This window comes from Arachis ipaensis, chromosome B09 (genome assembly GCF_000816755.2).
Source record: "Arachis ipaensis cultivar K30076 chromosome B09, Araip1.1, whole genome shotgun sequence".
In the NCBI taxonomy this organism is placed as follows: domain Eukaryota; kingdom Viridiplantae; phylum Streptophyta; class Magnoliopsida; order Fabales; family Fabaceae; genus Arachis; species Arachis ipaensis.
This window is the reverse complement of record NC_029793.2, coordinates 10,458,964-10,477,421: the sequence shown is the minus strand read 5'-3', so window position 1 is coordinate 10,477,421 and position 18,458 is coordinate 10,458,964. Positions and strand designations below refer to the sequence as shown.

Below are 18,458 nucleotides of genomic sequence, written 5' to 3'. Positions count from 1 at the left end.
AAATTAAAAAATCAACTAATAAAATTAAAAGATATTTTATTTAGTTAATAAACTTGTGAGTGTTATCCAATCTGAAAATTGATTTAAAATTGCAAAAATCTAAATCAAATCACAGGGATTATATTTAAATTTAAACAGCCTCTTAAACCGAAAACCCCAGTCTCTTGGCGCCATCTCCATCGCCCTCTTCAGACGCAGTGTCTCTTTCAATCTTCGCAGTCTTCATCTCTTCAGTCACTCAAATCAGCGTTTCAGGTTCGGCTCTAAGTTCTAACACTGTAACCGTGTGGATCAGTTTCCTGTGATTGTAACCCTAATTTGAGTCTTCATATCTTTAACTTCTTGTTCATGGACACATTGCTGATTAGTCTGTTTCTTTAGAGAGAGAGAGATTTTACTAATTATATTTATTGGCAGTTATGCAAAAATCTTTAGACTTTGCTTTAGCTCAAATCTTTAGAGTTTCCATCCTTGATCTTATTTGTTCTGTATGTGTTTTTCGCATCCAAATTAGCAGTGTTTGTGCAGATGGTGATCAATAATGATTCTTGTGGGTTCTGCTTTGTTAATTAGTGTTGCAAAACAAAGGGGAAAAAACAAATTTTGTAAATTAGTTTTTTAGAGAAAAAATCTCTATATGATGACCATTTAAGATATATCTACATTGACAGTATTTAGTTCTTGTTCTGTTTGATAACTCCACCAGGAAAAAAACTCTCATGAGCCATATTCATTAACATGAAAAGTGGTATTTTTTACTACCATAATTTGACATAGTTTGAGTTATTCTTTTTCTGATATTCTTCTACTTGCTTTGAAGGACACAATAATGGATGAAAAAATGGACCAGATATCCAGTTTACCAGAAACCATACTTCATGACATTCTCTCAAGACTGCCAAAGAAAGATGCTATCAAGACTAGTGTTTTGTCTAAGACATGGAGAGAAATATTCTATACCTTTCCCATTTTGTCTATTTGTGACCGAGAATCTATTAGGAGGTCTTCCAAGCGGAAAAAAGATCAACAAATTAAGACATTCCTTGATTATGGCAAGCAAAGATTGCTGAGGTTCAGTGAACAAGGCTTAGCAATCAAAGAATTCAAGCTCAAGCTTAGTTTAACCTGCTTTGACCTTCAGCTTATATACCCTGATGTTGATCAGTGGCTTAAGTTAGCCAGTGAATGTGATCTCCAGACCCTAAAGCTTTGCCTGCCTACTTTAAAAGAGGATGATCCGTGCCTATGTTATATCTTGCATCCAGGTGTCATTGAAGCAAGATCACTTAATAAGTTAGTGCTGAAGGGGAGAATCAGATTTGACAAAGACTTCCTGAATCCTTCAGTCAAGTTTTCCTCACTGTGTGTATTATCCTTGTGCTATGTCCTTTTTGATGACGAAGGTGCTATCGAGCATGTTAATTCTCATTGTCCTTTAATTGAGCATATAACCTTGAAGTGGTGTTATGTATACAACCCCCAAGGTGCCAGAGATCTGCAAATTTCTCTTATGAAATCAGTAAGCATGCATGGTCTACAAAAGCTCAAGGGAGTTGATATTCAGGGAGTACAAAATGTCTATATTGATGCTCCAAATATTGAGAAAATATATTATGGTGCTGACAGTTATGAGCCCTCCAAGATGAATTTTGATAGTTGTGGAAATTTGAGAGCTTTGACCTTAATGAATATGAAGATTGAATTTCTTTTTACAGATATATGGTTTCTTCATCTATCTTCCAAATTTCCTTTCCTTGAGAGTTTGGAATTGGTTGAATGCTCCATGTATGAGAACATTAATATTTCAAGTTCTCAACTCAAGGCTTTGGTGTTATCTAATTGCTCTATCATGGAGAAGCTTGAAATTGACACTCCAAATCTATTATCATTTCGATACTATTATGCTGGTGACAACTTACCTTCCATATCTTTTCTACGATGTTCTAGTCAACTGGAAGTAAATGTTCTGTTCAATATGATTCATCCACGTCTTTACCAGTTGGGGAAATTTGTCGAACAATTTAAACCACAAAAGTTCTTGGCATCACTCTCCCTCTCCATCCGTCCCTGCATCCCTTCTGATGAACATTTTTATTATTATGAATATCGTGTAAGTATAAATTGTTATTTATATTCTGTTAGTTTACCTGTTTTCTTAATATGGTTTTTATATACCTTGGATTATGCAGTATTGGGAAGACCCATATTCATTGCCACCTACATTGCCTGTGCCATGCATCAAACACTTGGTCATACGCTCTGTTAGGGAAGATAAATCTAAGTATGCACTTCTTGTGAATCGCTTGTTCTATGGTTGGTGCCCAGAAACTATTTCATTGAGCTTGAACCCGTCTCATTGCACCAAAGCATTCATTGAGGTACGACATTGTTTCCAAAGTTTATATTTTATTTCCTTCCTCTGCTTTTCATCAGTTCAAAGGGTTATCTGTGGAGCTTCTAACTCTTGTTTGTTATTTGTTAAGTTTTTCTACTGGATGCTAATGGAAACCAAAAAGCCAAAGGGCAAGTTTTGCTCCTATTGTTATTCCAAGTCTAAGTGTTGGTTGCATGGCTTGAAGGATGTCAAGGTCACAAGCTCAGTCAAGAATGATGTGAATGTTGTTGATTTTGTTCATCTCAAATCTGTCTTAGGTGGATGGACAAGTTCTGATAATGCAAATATTAGTTTTAGATTAAAGTAGTAATTATCTTTTTGTTAGTTGGTAAGTCATTTACATTGCTTTCTTTAATGTTTTATCTTCCATAGAGGAGGAAGTTTTGAATGTGTGAAGGTTTCTATAATATATTAATAACAAACTCAATTTTATTTTTAAATATAATTTTCCTTTTCTTATTTTTTTCTATTATGTGCTTACTTACTTGATATTCATACAGAGAGCATTAAAAAGCATTTGCCCAATGGAGAAAATAATCATTTCTCATGAGTTTTAAGTTCTCTTGTATGAGTAAAAAGTTATGAACGGCTTGCTGCATTCATACTCATAATAGTAAATGTAAATTTACTATGTTCATGATTTTCACTTCTAACTCGGAAAGTGAGACTGAAAATATATGGAATAATACAACAGGATGAGGAAGATTGGAATCATTTGTAAAGATCATTGGGGAAGGTGGCGGATAAAAGGGATTATGGGATAAATAAACATGAAGGATAATCCCTATCAAATTGATTTTAATTGGTTTTAAATGAAAATTGGGTTCGTGAACTTTATGCCGTTCGAAGAACGGAAGAAAAACGATTTGAAACGATTGAGTTATGCCCGTCGAAAATTTTGGTGCGAAATATGTAATTTATATGTGATTATGCAAGAAACTTGTTATGATTCTGCAGCTCTGCTACTGATCTATTTTTTAAAAGAACGCACGTCCACGCGTATGCGTGGCATGGGATTTCGGTGATGCGTACGCGATTGATGCCATGCGGACGCGTAAGGGATAGTAAGCATGTCCACGCGTACGCGTGACCCACGCGCATGCGTGACATGAAGTTTTCACCCACGCGTACGCATGACAAAGGGACGCGCGCGCGAGCTGCAGTTTCACACTCCCACGCGCACGCGTGGCCCTCACTTCAGCAAACATGATTTTCAATGGACTAAATTGTGTTTCAAACCTCTAAACCTCTATTTTCATTCTTTTAGTCATTAATAATAGTATTAAACCTGATATTCGGATGAAGTTAGGAAATTTGGAGATGAAGAAAAGCTGAAAAGTGATGAAACGACTATGAAATGTTACAGATGATCATGTATGATACTTGACTTGATAATCAAATGAATGATCATGTATGATATTTGGCTTGAATGATTAAATGATCTGAGATACGGGATTCCATGGGTAAAATACCGTGGCTTGCCATCACGTGTACTAGGTTGAAAACTCGATACTTTGTTGACCCTATGATGTAAAGGTGACCGGACACTTATAAATTCTCGGGAATGTTAACCCCCATTGAGAAATATTGATTATTTGAGAAAAAGCTATGCATAGGCTCTTGGGGATGCACGTCGAGGGACAGTCTAAGGTTTTCAGACTTGTCGGGTTGGCTGGATAACCGACAGATGAGTCTCATCAGCCATAGGACAAGCATGCATCATATGCATTCTACTTGAATTATTTGTTTGTGCATTAACTGGGTATGCCTAAGTGTACTTTCCATGCTAAATATATATTTGTTACCTGCAGTACTTGTAACCTTCTTGTGCTTGCCTCTACCTGTTTATTTGTCTGTGAAATGCTGACGGAGATGGAGATATGGAAGAATGGTAGTATAGAACTTGGATTTAAGGTTAAGTTAAGTTAAGTTTAGATACTCTTAGAAAACCACCTTTTATGACTTTTGTTTAATACTTTAAGCTCTATAATCTGAGTGTCGGCGTTCTAGAATTATCTTTGGCATTCCCAGGACCTTATATATTATGTGTGTGACACCTTTACCATACTGAGAACCTCTGGTTCTCATTCCATACTATGTTGTTGTTTTTCAGATGCAGGTCGAAAAGCACCTCGTTAGGCGTCTGGACACCTGAAGCGAAGTGGTTATTGGGTTATTTTGTTGTATAGTGATGTATATATATATATATATATACTTAGTTTTCTCTATATAAGTAAATATTCTCCGGCCAGTCTTGGTTTCACGGGCTGAGTTAGGAGCTTGTTATTTTGTATCTTTGGCGCTTTACTCCTACTTTTGTTATCTTATGTTCGATAGTTATGGTTTTTCTAACACTCAAGTTAACTCGTTTCTTGAGCGTTGCGCTTTTATCTCGCGACTTTTGTTTCATCTATTCTTCAAGACTCCTAGTATATTACAATCTTTCTGCTATTATATGTATACATTTTATTTTAGAGGTCGTAATACCACACCACCTCTGTTTTACGACTTAAGCGTAAAGCTCAGTATGGTAGGGTGTTACAAGATACACATTGCACACAAAGCTAAACACCACAATAATTGACATAGTCACAAGTCACAACCTAAGTTTACTAACTTGAGCTTCAATCTTCCCTAACTTCTTGAGCATCTTCACTTCAGCTTCAGCCTCAAGAACATCTTCGTGCATCTTTCTTTTTGAAACTGGTCTCCTCAAACCCTCCCATTGACCTTCGGTTTTGTCTACCCATACAAAGTAACTACAGTCTGAAGTCTATCAATGGCAAAGAAAAATTAGATTAGAGACATATTCACTTCGAATAGAATAAAGTGTACAAAGGGTATACCTTCCATTTGGGACAACGGACGAACCACCTCCCAGGATTCATTGCCGTCCCCGGCTGCAACAAGGTCACATCCAACCCACAGAAGCATCTCCCATTGAACTTCCTATCATGCACCCGCTTTAAAATTGAGCTTCTAGATACACTACATCTCCCATTCGAAGGTGGGGTAAATAGTCTCCGCCTTAACATTGAAATATTTTCGAAGAATTTTATTAACCTAGGGTTCGTGTTTAGAATGAGAAAAGTTTTGAATTTGGGAAATTTAGAGATTTAGGGTTCATTAATTATAACGGTCAAATAGCTCATCATTTCACCTATGAAGACTCCCAGACCACGTAACGTTGTTATGTGTCATGTAGGGAGCGTCACTAACGGAGTCAACTCCGGAATAACGATTGGTTAGTTTTATCTCACGGATCTCATTATTGATGGATACATTTGGTAATTTTTTTTTTTATGGATAGATTCGTCAACGTTTTCAACTTTTATGAGTAGAAATGATAATTTACTCTTTTTTGATATATTTTTATGAAGGTTTCTTCTAGAGAAAAAGCATTTTCAAGACTTTTAAAGTTCAGAAAATATTTGAAATTAATAAATATTTTAGTTGCTGGTTCATAAATATTTTTAAAAGACAAAATTAAAATTATTGAAAGTTGAAGGTTTAGATTGTCATGAGTAATATTTCACTGTTACTTCAGGTACTACCATGTTTTATTTGATGTGAATTCAATATTATTGTTAAGATCATTGCTCTTATTATTTTTTTTAAATAATAAGAGAATTATTATTATTATTATTATTATTATTATTATTATTATTATTATTATTATTTCATAAAACAATTCCTGTTGCCAATGCGAGGTGCTAACGGTGGAGGAAGCCAGCTTCGATGTGCGAAAACCAGATAAACAGAATGTTCAAAATCTGACAACGGCAGAATCCAGGAAGTCGTCCTCGGCACAGCGACGACAACGATTTGTGACCTAGTGTCATATGAATATCTTATGTGTCTATTAGATGCGACATTCTTGGACTAGGGAAGGAAATGCAGCGCTACGGCACTGACAGGCAACGTTCTTCGGATTAGGAAAAAGATGCGAGAAGACCCTCCCCTTTGTCTTGAGTGAAGATCCTCCTTACAACGTTGAAGGAGAAGGAAGTTTTGTCAGAGAAAGGAACGATGCAACCTATGAAACACGGACCCTTAGCTGAGTTATTGTGTCTGCATGTTAAACACATTTTAGATACGATATTTATCGATACTCGTCTGTCTGACAAGCGTGTTTGCTGTGTCCAGCCGTATCTTAATAAAAAGAGAAAATTCTACTTCCCTCTCTTGCGAGATGCTAAAATGACACTCCCCTCCCCTCTATTTATAAAATACAAGTTTAATCACCCGTGCCATGCACGTGATAAGATTGAAATTATAATTTTAAATTGTTATGTTAAATTTCATTTTAATTATAATAATTTAATTAATAAAAAAATAACTTGTATGCGTTGTTTTTCTTTTCTTAATATAGTGTTAATTGTATTAACTATAAAATAGTTATTTAATCTACTTTTTTCAATAAATCAGGCATATATACTCAATATGATCATCTAGTAATACTTAAATCTACCAACAAAGTTTTATATGTTGGTTTACTGTGAAGTAAGAAAATATCAAAATCAGCTCAAAATGAAGAACAATTAATCCGTACCATGCCATGCACGTGATAAGATTAAAGTTGTTATTTAAACTTGTATTAACCCGTGTCATGCACGTGATAAGATTAAAATTATAATTTTAAATTATTTTGTTAAGATTAATTTAAATTATAATAATTTGATTAATAAAAATATAATGTTATGATTTATTTGTTTTTTATTAATCTAGTGTTAAATATATTAATCCTAAAATAGTTATTAATTGGTTTTAGTAATCTACCTTCGTCAATAAATCAAACATATATACTCAATGTGACCATAAATAACTTAATAATACTTAGACCCACCAACAAATTTTTATATGTTATTTTACTGTCAAGTAAGAACATATCAAAATTAACTCAAAATAAATAATAAATTATTAGAGAATTCTAATGCACAAAATTCTCTAATAAACAATAAATAATTTAAATCTACTAAAAAACAACTCAACACTTTTCTTTGATGCCTGTAAAACATATACTTAAAATAATATTATATCAATATTAGCATACAGTTTTACAATCATCGACCGTATTTACTATACATGACTCCTTCTTAAAAGTTATTCTACACACGTGTGCAGTCGGAAGATAAATTACTGGACTTTATTTTTTTAAATTATTATAATTATGTATTATTCATTAAATGCTAATTATAATATTGTAATAAAATTATAATAAAGATATTTTTCTAAAATAATTTAGAAGAGAGAATAGTACTTTCATTTTGGAGGAAAAATGAATTCATGAGGAAAAATCAATTAGTTGATATAATTAATTCATCATAATGAATTGTCTTTAATGAGTTAAACAAAATAAAGTAGAAATTTGGGACGGAATAGTGACAATAATATCTCTCGCTACTTTACTTTTATTCGATTGAACCCCTAAGTGACTGATTTGCTAGAACATTGTCACTCGCTAATTAATTTGTAAGAAATTAGCAAGGAAATTTTCCTCGCTCTTTGTTCAATTAATTTTTTATTACATATATCATAATTATTTGACAAAATAAAATTTTATCCTTTATGTTTAACATATTAAAAAAACAATTAATAAAATGCAAAAATAATTTACTTAATCAATAAATTGACCAGCGTTATCTTAATTGAAAATTGATTAAAATTGCAAGAATATAAATTAACTTGTTAACTTTCATATAAGATCATAATTTAAACAATTTTTTAGTTAAAATAAGATAAGATATTATTAAGATTGAATAAATTTTCTGTTTATATTGTATTAAATAATAGGGATCATATTTAAATTTAAACACCCCTCTCTCTCTCTGTTAAACTCAAAACCCCCCACTCTTTTCGCGCCATCTCCCTCTTCTTTCAATCTTCGGTGACTGAAATCTGCGTTCCAGGTTCGGTTCTAAGTTCTAACAATCTAGCGGTTATTATCATTGTTAATTAACCAATACTGCCATTAAATTAGCTGTGATTATGTATCCTTTTCTAGCACTGAATATATTGAACTCATTGATCAGTGTTAGCGCTTAACAGAAATTTTACTAATTCTAATATTTATTGGCACTTCTGCAAATAAGGAAAGGTTTCTTTTAAACAATCTTAAATATTGGACAGAGAACGTAGCAAAAGAGTTTAGAGTTTTCAAAATTTCAAATCTTTAAAGTTTCAATTTTTCAAATATCATGCCTAAATCTGTAGAATGTTAAGAACAATTGTAGTTTGTGGATTACTAGGATTTCTTTTTAATGTTCCCTAGACTCACTATTCGGTAAATGAATTCAAAAAGTTTAGAGCAAAAGCAAATAATGTATAGCACTATATACTTATAGTAAAATTACCACATCATTGATCTTATTTGTTCTGTATGTGTTTTTGCATCCAAATTACTAGTGTTTGGGCAGATGGTGGTCAATGATGATTCTTGTGGGTTCTGCTTTGTTAATTACTGTTGCTAAAACGAAGGGAAAAGAACAAATTTTATAAATTATTTTTTTGATTATCATAATTTGAGATGATTGAGTTATTCTTTTTCTGATATTCTTCTACTTGCTTTGAAGGACACAATAATGGTTGAAAAGATGGACCAGATATCCAGTTTACCAGAAATCATACTTCATGACATTCTCTCAAGACTGCCAGAGAAAGATGCTATCAAGACTAGTGTTTTGTCTAAGACATGGAGAGAAATATTATATACCTTTCCAATTTTGTCGATTTGTGACCGAGAATCTATTAGGAGGTCTTCCAAGAGGAAGAAAGATCAACAAATTAAGACATTCCTTGATTATGGCAAGCAAAGATTGCTGAGGTTCAGTGACCAAGGCTTAGCAATCAAAGAATTCAAGCTCAAGCTTAGTTTATCCTGCTTTGACCTTCAGCTTATATACCCTGATGTTGATCAGTGGCTTAAGTTAGCTAGTGAATGTGATGTCCAGACCCTAAAGCTTTGCCTGCCTACTTTAAAAGAGGATGATCCGTGCCTATGTTATATCTTGCATCCAGGTGTCATTGAAGCAAGATCACTTAATAAGTTAGTGCTGAAGGGGAGAATCAGATTTGACAAAGAATTCCTGAATCCTTCAGTCAAGTTTTCCTCACTCCGTGTATTATCCTTGAGCTATGTCCTTTTTGATGACGAAGGTGCTATCGAGCATGTTATTTCTCATTGTCCTTTAATTGAGCAGATAACCTTGAAGTGGTGTTATGTATACAACCCCCAAGGTGCCGGTGATATGCAAATTTCTCTTATGAAATCAGTAAGCATGCATGGTCTACAAAATCTCAAGGGAGTTGATATTCAGGGAGTACAAAATGTTTATATTGATGCTCCAAATATTGAGAAAATATATTATGTTGCTGACAGTTATGAGCCCTCCAAGATGAATTTTGATGGTTGTGGAAATTTGAGAGCTTTGACCTTAATGAATATGAACATTGAATTTCTTTTTACAGATTTATGGTTTCTTCATCTATCTTCCAAATTTCCTTTCCTTGAGAGTTTGGAATTGGTTGAATGCTCCATGTTTGAGTACATTAGTATTTCAAGTTCTCAACTCAAGTCTTTGGTGTTATCTAATTGCTCTACCATGGATTTGCTTGAAATTGACACTCCAAATCTATTATCATTTCGATACTATTATGCTGGTGATGACTTACCTTCCATATCTTTTCTAAGCTGTTCTAATCGACTGGAAGTAAATGTTCGGCTCAATATGACTCATCCACGTCTTTACCAGTTGGGGAAATTTGTCGAACAATTTAAACCACAAAAGTTATTGACATCACTCTCCCTCTCCATCCATCCCTGCATCCCTTTTGATGAGAGTTTTTATGATGATCAATATCTTGTAAGTATAAATTGCTACTTATAGTCTGTTAGTTTACCTATTTTCTTAATATGGTATTTATATGCCTTGGATTATGCAGTATTGGGAAGACCCATACGCTTGAAGGATGTCAAGGTCAAAGGGCAAGTTTTGCTCCTATTGTTATCCCAAGTCTAAGTGTTGGTTGCATGGCTTGAAGGATGTCAAGGTCACAAGCTCAGTCAAGAATGATGTGAATGTTGTTGATTTTGTTCATCTCAAATCTCTCTTAGGTGGATTGTCAAGTTCTGATAATGCAAATATTAGTTTTAGATTAAAGTAGTAATTATCTTTTTGTTAGTTAGTAACTCATTTACATTGCTTTCTTTGGTGTTTTATCTTTCCATAGAGGAGGAAGTTTTGAATGTGTGAAGGTTTCTATAATAACAAACTCAATTTTGTTTTTAAATATAATTTTCCTTTTCTTATATTTTGCTATTATGTGCTTACTTACTTGATATTCATACAGAGAGCATTAAAAAGCATTTGCCCAATGGAGAAAAGAATCATTTCTCATGAGTTTTAAGTTCTCTTGTATGAGTAAAAAGTTATGAACGGCTTGCTGCATTCATACTCAATAATAAATGTAAAATTTACTATGTTCATCATTTTCACTTCTAACTCGAAAAGTGAGACTGAAAATGTATGGAATAATACAACAGGACGAGGAGGATTGGAATCATTTGTAAGGATCATTAGGGAAGGTGGCGGATAAAAGGGATTATGGGATAAATAAACGTGAAGGATAATCCCTATCAAATTCTTTAGTATAAAATTCATGAAAATTCATGTCAAAAACAAAGTTTATTTGGGCATTGCTTATTCGACATTGAATTGGTTCATGCATGTTGCCGTTTCCTGTCAACTTCGTGTAAGAATCTTAAGATGCATCGAAAACAAAATGTAGTTATGTAAAAAGAAAAAAAAAACATTAGAAAGGTGTGAATCTCACTGGTCCGCGAGAGATGAAAGAAGGAGTGAGACAGAGGGTGAAAAACACAGGGTGGGTTAGAACTAGAGATATATAAAAAAATTTAGGATTTGGAATTGAGAAGAGTACCAACGGTTAGAAAATGAGGCTTTTTTCATCTTTGTTGATAATTTTTCTGAAGACATTTCGAAAAATAAATTATTCCATCTATTTAATTGGTTTGGACGCATTAATGACATCTATTTATCACGAAAACAAAAAGGTAGTAATATGTATGTTTTTGTGTTCGTCCGATACACAACGAAAGGTGGAGCTCTAAAGGCTATAATAAAAATAAATCATATGAGGTTGAAAGGGAAGACTGTGTACGTGGGAGAAGCGAAGTATAGACGAACAATTGAGACAAAGGTTCGAAAGACAACACCAGGAATGAGGTGATAGTCGAAACAAGACAAATTCTCAACCTCAGGGAGAAGATAACCAAAAGCAGGTAGAGAAACTAACAAGGCATCCAAAAGAACCAAATCCACATGGAAATGGGTGGACAAAGAAAGTGAAAGTATCGGTGGTGAAAGCGAATCTGGATTGCAGAGAAGTCTGGTCGGCGGTACGACGAAGGCAATCGATTTTATTTCTTTGAAAAAGATGATTACAAAAAACCTGCTTCAAGTTGTCCAAGTACGGAGACTGGGAGCGTATAAAGCTGCTCTTTTGACTTTTGATTCTATATTGAATGCGGAAGAAGCATATACGTTTAAAATGCATAGTCTCTTGCAATTTTTCCATAGTATATGGAGATGGGATGAGACGGAGCGATGTGAAACTCGAAGAGTGTGGTTAGAATGCTACGGGGTTCCCTTACATGCATGGTCAGCAGATACCTTTAGTATGTTAGAAGGCCAATGGGGAGAAGTAGTCGGTTGTGACAAAGTGACAGAATCGTGCATGTCTTTTAGTGTTGGACGAGTACAAATTGATACTTGTATCATGTATGTGATTAATGAATGGGTCCATATCACAATAGGTATCAGTGGATTCATGTGCTAGTGAAAGAAGTGGGACGGGAAGCTTTTGGATTGAATTATTATGAAGAAGCTAATGGATAAAGTGACTATAGTTGAGAACAACGAAGAACAGTTGCAAAAAGGGCATGTGCGAGTACGAGTTTAAGGAGTGCACGAACTATAAAATTGGCAATTTTCAACGACCAGGCAGTCGATGTGGTGATGGGGAGCTGAAAAGACGGAGAAGATAAGGGCAGATTGGTAATTCCTGAAATTATTTTGAATGAGTGGATTAGTGATCATTCAAAACAAAATAAGGTAAAAACGGTAACATATCAACCAATTTATGAAGGGATTGAAGGGAGAGCGGATTGTGTGGGATGTGATTATATTAATTATAAAACTGATTCTAAAAACAATTACATGCATTTATGAAGGTAACTTCAATGGGTTGGAAAGGAGGGTTAAAAGGAATAAGAAAAAGAAGATTTTTTGTAGGCTTGGTGTTAGGCCCAACCATTTAAAGATGTCCAAAAAAAATAGGAAAGGATCCTTGAATCCGGTTTCCTCAATCAACCAGTTCCGTGATGTTGGGTTGGGTCTAGAATTCGGGTCAGGCTTGATGAAAATGGAGCACGATTTTCACAATAGAGATGGACACGCTAGGGAAGGGTCTACGACAAGTGTGCAGGAAGCTACATTTGCGAAACTTGCGTTGGAGATCAGCGCGGAGATAACCGAGAGAAATCGAATCGGTGTTGAAGGAGGAAAGTTAAAGGCTGGCCACGGAAGAAGCGGCTCAACGTGGCAAGGGAGATGCGCAACCTTGACGCCACCTATGTTAAGTCGTGAGATCGAGGAAGAGTTGGTGGCGGAGAACCAAGTTGTTACTCTCTTGGCGGTGACATTGAATGGAGAGACTGGTGGGTTGGGTGTGTATGTTGATGATGATGGTGCGGAAGACGTTGATGAAGGAACGGGTGATAAGGATGACATTGTGAATGATAGTGGCATGAGTTCCGGCACAAAGGGAACAACATTGACAAAGGGACAAGGGGAGCTATCGGAACACGATGAAGAAGTAGCTGGAAAGAGGGTTGTTGATGATGGTGGTTCGGACAAGAATGAAGGAAGTAAGGAAAACAGAGATACTATTTTAGAGGAGAAGATACTTGAAAATAGAAAAACTTGGGACCTCGTGTTGGAATCAGGTGCAAATTAATACAATAAAGAAGATGATATTATAGCTAATCTCCAAGCATAAAATAAAAAATTACTCAAAAAAGAAGATTGGCAAAACAAAAAGAGAAAGTAAGACGCTGCAGGCCCAAAAATAAAAAAAAAGTGTGTAATAATTTTTTAAAATAATTTTGTTCTTGGAATATTAGGGGGTTAATGGGTGATGAAAAATTGAACATGGTCAAAAACTTCAAGATAAAATTTAAATCAATATGTTAGGCTTGCTTGAGACTAAGTGGTAGGTAGTGACGAAGTTTGATGTAACAAGAATTCGGGGAGTGATGCTGCGGGATGAGAATACGTTGAGTTGGAGGGTGCCTCAAGTGGTTTACTATTAATTTGGGATGAAATAATGTTTACAATGAGTCGCTATCATAAAAGAGAGCTTTGGTTGTGTGTTGATGGGGTCTTTTGAAAAATAATTTTAATTATGCTTTCTTTGGTGCATGAGGCTCATACAAGAGAAGAGAAATTTAGTGTGTGTGAGAGAAATTGAGTTATAATGTAGGATTATATCAGTCTTTATAGGAGATTTTAACGAGATTGTATAGATAAAAGATACAAATGATGTTGTCAGATTAACAGAATTTTAATAAGAATTGAATATAAGAAAATATGTGACGGATAGACTTTCACTTATAATCGGATTAAGAAAATTTTAGTAAGATCGAAGTGGTTGAAAATATTTTTATGAATACAAAATCTGAAATATACTATAGAAAAGAAGAACCCAAAAAAAAATTGATGAATTTTTTTATAATTTTTTTTAACTTTTCTATTTACTTGTTGTTGTTCTTGCTTCACTTATTGTATTGAGCTCTTGTTAAAAAAATTAACTCCCAAAAAGATTAAACAATGTTTAATAGTGATATGAATTTTGTGGAGTATAGAATACAGATAATAACAACCTGTGTTAATAATTTAATATACTCTTTTGGGGCACATTGTCTTCATAAATAAAGGTCATAAACTCAATGAAAGTAGCATTAGTCCCTCTCATATTGGCAATCCACCCAGAAATTGTTTATGAAATTCAAAAGACTCTTATGGTTTATATTCTGGAACTGTATGTCGCTGTGCCAATGTAATCAATTAATATAAAAATTAAAAAAAATTAAAAGTAATTTAATATACAATAAAGTGTCATTTTTTCGATTTTTTAATTTTTACTGTTGTAATTATTTTTTGATATATCTTCGATACATTAGATTTAAAAAGTCTCCAGATATATCTTGTATATCTAGTTATGTATAAAAAAAGTGGTGATAACTATATAATAAGGAATCAATTGAAGGAAATAATGTACAAATATTTAGAAACGTAATACTCTTGTCATATATTTGGATAAACCTGCAACAATTAGAAAATAAAGTAACTAAATAAGTCATTTTTCGGTCAAGATTAATAATTTATGTTGAAAATGTTAAAATCTCAGTAGAATAATAACAAAATAAAAATATTTAATAATAAAAAAAATTTTTATTTTATTTAATATTTATTAAGTCAAGTACCAATTAATTTTTTATTACATATATCATAATTATTTGACAAAATAAAATTTTATCTTTTATGTTTAACATATTAAAAAAAATTAATAAAATGCAAAAATAATTTACTTAATTAATAAATTAGTCAGCGTTATCATAACTGAAAATTGACTAAAATTACAAAAATATAAATTAAATTGATAACTTCCATATAAGATCATAATTTAAATAATTTTTTAGTTAAGATAAGATATTATTAAGATTGAATCAATTTTCCGTTAGGGATCATATTTAAATTTAAACATCCCCCTCTCTCTCTCTCCCTTAAACTTAACACCGCCACTTTCTTCCCGCCATCTCCCTCTTCTTTCAATCTTCGGTGACTGAAATCTGCGTTTCAGGTTCGGTTCTAAGTTCTAACACTCTAGCGGTTATTATCATTGTTAATTAACTAATACTACCATTAAATTAGCTGTGATTATGTATCGTTTTCTAGCACTGAATATATTGAACTCATTGATCAGTATACAATTGCTTAGTGCTTAACAGTAATTTTACTAATTCTAATATTTATTGGCACTTCTGCAAATAACGAAAGGTTTCTTTTAAACAATCTGAAATATTGGACAGAGAACTAACTTTAGAGTTTAGAGTTTTCAAATTTTGACTTTGCTTTAGCTCAAATCTTTAAAGTTTCAATTTTTCAAATATCATGCCTAAATGTGTAGAATGTTAAGAACAATTGTAGGTTGTGGATTACTAGAATTTCTTTTTAATGTTCCCTAGACTCACTATTCGGTAATAAAGTAAAAAAGTTTAGGTGATGGCAGCAAAAGCAAATAATGTATAGTACTATATAGTATATACTTATAGTAAAATTACCACATCATTGATCTTATTTGTTCTGTATGTGTTTTTGCATCCAAATTAGTAGTGTTTGGATCGATGGTGGTCAATGATGATTCTTGTGGGTTCTGCTTTGTTAATTACTGTTGCGCGAAGGGAAAAAAACAAATTTTAGAAATTATTTTTTTGATTATCATAATTTGAGATGATTGAGTTATTCTTTTTCTGATATTCTTCTACTTGCTTTGAAGGACACAATAATGGATGAAAAAATGGACCAGATATCCAGTTTATCAGAAACCATACTTCATGACATTCTCTCAAGACTGCCAAAGAAAGATGCTATCAAGACTAGTGTTTTGTCTAAGACATGGAGAGAAATATTTTATACCTTTCCCATTTTGTCTATTTGTGACCGAGAATCTATTAGGAGGTCTTCCAAGCAGAAAAAAGATCAACAAATTAAGACATTCCTTGATTATGGCAAGCAAAGCTTGGTGAGGTTCAGTCACCAAGTGAAGGATTAACAGTGGAAGAAAAAAAAGTAATTCTTAATAGATTGGATCTTGGGCATACTATTATCACAATAATCTCCCACTTGCACTAGAGCCGATCAATCAGGTGTATAATTTTTCAATACACATTTGTGTTTATCAAAACTCTTTTGACCTTAAACACCTTTGCTCTTGAGCATGTTTACTTGACCTTTTGTAAAATACACATAGTGCATAATAAATATCACGTTTTTTCAAAACATGAAATCTCCCACTACAATAGTGTATAATTTTATTTTAAGACTATCCTTATTGAACATGATTATAAAAAATCTAAGTAACCATTAGATCTATCTTTATAGAATTGTATCATTATACAAATAGGCTACTTTTTCGAAAAGTTAGTTTGACGATCAAACTTTTTATACTTTCAAGAGAAAGTATATCCTCTATTGAGTGGTATACAATTCTAATAAAAATAATTGTACTCCCACTTTTTCTTTAAGATGGAATTCCTTTTCTAAAAAGGAGTTTAACCTCTTATCACAGACACTTTGTCATAAGAAGAGTGATAAAAATAATCTCATTATTTCTTTAGGATAACCAATAAATCTCATTTATTGAACCTAATATCAATTCTATTGTTGTGCAATCTCTTAATACATATAAGACATCTCCAAACTCTAATGTTCTTGAGTTTGAGTTTATGCCTTTTCCATATCTCATATGGAAAAAAATTGATTTAGTGAAAAATTTGTTAATTTACCAACATTTTTAAAACGTAGTCCAAATATTTAAAAAACAGTGATCCTTAGCTAAATCAAATTTCATGTTTCTTTAAACATGATGGAGTACATAGAGTACTAGTATTTGTGTGTTGAGAGAATCTCATTCCCTATTTGAATAGAATATCAATTAGATGTTAGAGATTTTACTTTAAACTCTTATAATAAAAATACTCAATATCTTTATTATTGGTCAAACCAACCCTTAAGAGCAATTTTAATTCACATCCTCAATACTTATATTGAATTTTTCAAAAAAGACCACAAACCTTAATCATATTGGGCCAATTATAAATTGTTTGTAACAAAATAAATCTCCAAAAATGCTTGCAAGAACAATTCTCGCAAAAGCCATTTGCCTAATGGCATTTCAACTTCTAAAGTTGTTTAATTCAAAATATATTGCCCAATACTTCCACTAGTTCAAATAAAATCTTTAATAGTCATACTATCTTACTTTGGGCATCATACATCTTCTCAAGATGTTTAATAATAAATAGTAAGTTGTCTTTGAAATTGGAACTCATAATTGTCAAAACAACCCATATTGCAGTAAAGCAATATTCTAAATTCTTCATCACTTCTAACTTTTCCATAACCAAATTTATTAGACAATATTATTTCAATAGGATTATCATGTCCATGATAACCTTTTCATACATAAGAACAATTCTCAATGTATAGTCAATTTATTACTTTCAAGTATGCCATATGAAAGATGAACATATTTAAAAAATTTAAAATATAAAAGTAAATAAAAAATCTATATTTCTGACAAAAAAATTATTTAGAATCATGAATGAGTACCTTGGTTGTCAAGCTGTTACTCATACCTATTCCAAATAAATATGATTAAATTGTATCACATACAATTATAATCTCAAATAATTATCTGGTTGTCAGACAATTATTTAACTGAATTATATTTTATACCCCTAGGTTGTCTAGATTCAAGTATAAAATTAATTCTCCTTATACATCATCATATGCATAAATAAATTCTATCTTTGAGTACAAGTGTCCTGGTTATCAGGTTGCTCCTTGTAAACAAGAGATAAATTTATTTTTGGCAAACTCCTAACTTTTAAGATTTATCTCAATTGTTAGAGAATTTTTACCAGTATTCATGGATTAAATTTTATACTCCCAGGTTGTCTAGGTAAAAATATAAAATTAAATCCTTAAAATATCAAATGTATACACTGATTATTATCTTGAAAATAAAACTCCTAGTTGTCAGGCCGCTCTCTATAATCAAGAATATTAGAAAAACTAATTTCTAAAATTATAGTGTTCAAAACATATCAATCAAATCAAATTTTGATTTTTCATGTACTAACGTTTAGCCTTAAAAAATTATCAAATCAAATTTGACCTTTATATATACACTTATATAT

At 32.6% G+C, this 18,458-nt stretch overlaps 2 protein-coding genes across 2 annotated transcripts; both read left to right on the top strand.

Moving 5' to 3' along the window:
- On the top strand, positions 170–2,159 carry LOC107614985 (putative F-box/FBD/LRR-repeat protein At1g66290). The gene is made up of 3 exons (XM_021111741.1): positions 170–255; positions 821–2,108; positions 2,143–2,159. Exons 2-3 carry the CDS (start codon positions 830–832, stop codon positions 2,157–2,159), a joined length of 1,296 nt encoding a protein of 431 aa, XP_020967400.1. The 5' UTR covers positions 170–255; positions 821–829.
- LOC107614984 (putative F-box/LRR-repeat protein At3g58880) lies at positions 8,977–10,558 on the top strand. Its single transcript, XM_016317106.1, has 2 exons — positions 8,977–10,257; positions 10,436–10,558. Exons 1-2 carry the CDS (start codon positions 8,977–8,979, stop codon positions 10,556–10,558), a joined length of 1,404 nt encoding a protein of 467 aa, XP_016172592.1.

Excerpts from the sequence above, each read along its gene's own strand:
- LOC107614984 (XM_016317106.1), top strand. The coding sequence starts at position 8,977 with ATGGTTGAAAAGATGGACCAGATATCCAGTTTACCAGAAATCATACTT. Across the intron at positions 10,258-10,435 it reads TTTATGATGATCAATATCTT|GATGTCAAGGTCACAAGCTC; the intron begins GTAAGTATAAAT and ends CATGGCTTGAAG.
- LOC107614985 (XM_021111741.1), top strand. The coding sequence starts at position 830 with ATGGATGAAAAAATGGACCAGATATCCAGTTTACCAGAAACCATACTT.